Raw genomic sequence first — 3,338 nt, forward strand, 5'->3', positions numbered from 1 at the left:
CTGCCAGCCTCTGCGGGGCCAGGATGCGGCCGCCGCTACCGAGTGAGGCTTTGCACATCAGCCCGGGGGGCTGAACTCTTTCTCTTTTTTTTCTCTGTTTCAAAATACATTGAAATACAGGACAAATTAAGATTGTGGTCGTGCAGGAGGAGCGGGCCCACCCCAGCCGCCTGGGCAGGGTGCGGGCCAGGCAGCACAGCCCTCCAGAGGGACAGAGAGGCATCACCTGGCAGATGTTGCTGTTGCTGAGCATCGTCTCTCCTCCTTCGCCCCTCTCTGCAGTACGATTTTAGTTCTATACCCTATTAAACTCCAGGGCAGGTCTGATTTCAGTAGCGCTAACTAAACCCCATACATTTGCATTATGAGTTGAGGAGTTTCGTGGTTTGGGCTTTTTTTTTTCTTCGCTTTTTTCCCTTCCCTCCTTTCCTTCCCTCCACCCCGCTTCTGCCACCTTTGCTTTATTGACGGTGCAGTGTGGACGTTTGCACTTCATCTATTAGTCTTTGGAGATCATTTTTGCGTAACTAAATCTTTTTATGAACTGTGATGCTTTTTAAATGCCTCTGTAACTTGGCTCTTTTCCCCTGAAGTGCACTTTTAATTGTGCTGCAAATGCCATTTCGACTAGGCTTTATGTCGGTCATGGAGTTCATGTCACATTTTCAAGTGACGCTTTTCTAAAGTGGGGTCTGATTTCTCTCTCTCTCTCTCCTTTTTGTTTTGTTTTGTTTTGTTTGTTTGTTTACTTTCCAGGTATTAGTTAATATTGGCAACCATTTTGATCTTGCTTCCAGTATATTTGTAGCACCAAGAAAAGGGATATATAGTTTCAGTTTCCACGTGGTCAAGGTCTATAACAGACAAACCATCCAGGTGGGTTGTGATCTAAAGAAGATGCTGTCTTTCCTTTTTTTCTTCCCCCCCGCCCCCCCCCTCCAATGCTCATTTCTAGACACTAAGGTGCATTTACAAAACCAGCAAAAGGAGAACGAAACTGTAGTTTATTTTAGCTAAAGGGGTCTGCATGCATGACAGAAATCATGCATTGCCTTAGCTTAATTCAACCCTGTTTCTAACCTGCACAAAAGTTTAGTGATGTGCCCAGGGCAAAAAAAAAAAAAGTCATTGAGAGTTTTGAGAAAACTCAGATTCTCTCTCTTTGCACTTTTTAGGTAAGTTTAATGCAAAACGGCTACCCAGTGATTTCAGCTTTTGCAGGGGATCAGGACGTCACCAGAGAAGCAGCCAGCAATGGGGTCTTGCTCCACATGGAAAGAGAAGACAAAGTGCATCTCAAACTGGAAAGGGGTAACCTCATGGGAGGGTGGAAATATTCAACCTTTTCCGGCTTCTTAGTCTTTCCACTATAAAAGAAGGCCAAATAGGAGACAGATCCATGAGCCGGAGCAAGGATTCAATCATTGATGACACCCTGAACTTGGCAGCACATGACAATATTTCCAGTCACCCCGTCAGACTGTCACAGTAGAAGAATGATAACCTTCTAAACTCCAACATTTGCTTTGAATATTGACAATTCCTCGGGAACCTGCACCTCTAATTAGTTTTAGACGACAGTGATCTTTAGGAGAAATGAAATTATCGACCTGAGCAATTTGTACCTGTGATTGTAAAGTCAATTTCGGATTTTATTGTTGGGATCATTGACTTTCTTATTCTTTTTTATTTTTTTTCCTCTCTTTAATTTTTTCCTCTTTTTCTTTCTCTTGTTGTTGTCCCAGTGAGACAAATAACTCGGACCACACAATTGCTTTGTCAAAGGCTCGCTCCAGAGCTAGAAGAATGAAGTGTTCAGCCCAATAAGGTGTTCTTTCCATGCTTTATTTCTTTGTGTTGTATAGCCTTAAGGAAAAAAGAAAAAAAAAAAAGAATGGCTTCAGTCTCAGTCCTGTATTTTTCTGGGGGAGGGGGATTCTGGACATTACTGTATCAAGAAGTGCTTTATCCAGTGAAGCAAAATTTGCACGAATGGAACCTTATTTGTTTTGTGTTGTTCGTGTTTTTCATCGACTTTTTCTTTTTCCTGATTTTTGTTTGTGTGTGATAAAAATGTAAGCTAGATTGATCAATAAGACAAAACAAAGCACATATATACCCTGTAGCTCTAAGTAAAGCTAACCAGTGAACAATTCTGTCTGCACTTTCCAGCTGATCTTTATAGACCTATTTAGAGAGAGAGAAAGAGAGAGAAAGAGAGAGAGCTACATGATCCTTCAATTACAATCTGGAAACTGGTAAAGGAACTGACATTTCTGAATTGTCCTGACATTTCTAGAAGCAACAATGGAGGCTTTGAATATCTTCTCTGACCATACCTTAAAATATATCCTTTCTTTGCATTACCAAGCGTATTTTGGGTGCTTTTATCTGATATTTATTTGATGTATTTGTCAACTAATGCTTGAGTACACATTGTGGGAGCACGGAGAGATGGCAGAGCAAACTCTTCCAGATATAATAAAACCATCTCTGCTTGACCTGTCCATAGCAAGTATGGGAGGAGTTGCCACTAGCATCTTTGACAGCCTTTGGGAGAGGGGCCTCAGAGGATCAGCAAATGCACCAGAAGTTTCATGGGTGCCATGCATTTATTAGCCCTGTGTGCTCTTCCCAGTACAAATGGCCTCAGAGTTCTGGGGGTGGACTGACATCGATATTGGAGGTTAGGAGAAGTTATTATACCCCAATCGACAAGAGGTAAAATATCAGGAAAACGTCAGTTGTATCCTTTTACCTCATTCTCAATAAACAGATCTTGTTTCTTCACTTTTTTTTTTTTTTTTTTTTTTTTTTCTGGTGTATTAGATGTGCTGAGAAAAATCTTGCTTGAGGAGATGCAAGAGGAATGTTTATATTATTTTATATGATTTTTAGTTTCATTTATTTAATTTGAAATATTTCATCTTGCTATTAATCCCACAAGGATTGATGTGTATAAGAATTTATTTTTGTCAGATTTACTCCTCTGCCACAAACAAATATAATGCAAAGGCATTTGCAGCAAATCGGTGGTAGCTATGTTGTATTTCAAAATTATGGTGGACATGTCACTTTCATTGTAAATTTATCATTAAAGGGACAAAGTCAATTAAAGTCATATATTCTTAAAAAAACCACCCTTATCTGTGTTGCTTATGGTACCTCAGATGACTAAAACATAAGCCAATTAATATTTAATATTTTCATGTATTTTTGCAATTGATGTTGTTTGTTTTCTTTGGCGTTTCACTTTGCTGGTTACTGAATGAATGGGTTTCAGGTTTGTTTTTCAGTGGGTTTCATTTTCTAGTTCCCCTTTGTGCATTGGCATGACT

The 3,338-nt window shown here is 39.9% G+C and overlaps 1 protein-coding gene across 1 annotated transcript in view; it reads left to right on the forward strand.

Annotated features, from left to right (window-relative positions):
* Positions 1-1,892, forward strand: part of CBLN2 (cerebellin 2 precursor) — a 2,114-nt gene extending 222 nt beyond the window's left edge. The window contains 3 exon segments of the mRNA XM_026841419.1: positions 748-751; positions 753-876; positions 1,176-1,892. Coding sequence (XP_026697220.1) covers positions 748-751; positions 753-876; positions 1,176-1,373 — 326 coding nt within the window. The 3' untranslated portion in view covers positions 1,374-1,892.
* The last annotated feature ends 1,446 nt before the right edge of the window (positions 1,893-3,338 follow it).

The sequence above is a fragment of the Athene cunicularia genome (genome assembly GCF_003259725.1).
Source record: "Athene cunicularia isolate RWA chromosome 2 unlocalized genomic scaffold, athCun1 chr2_part1, whole genome shotgun sequence".
NCBI classification, from domain to species: domain Eukaryota; kingdom Metazoa; phylum Chordata; class Aves; order Strigiformes; family Strigidae; genus Athene; species Athene cunicularia.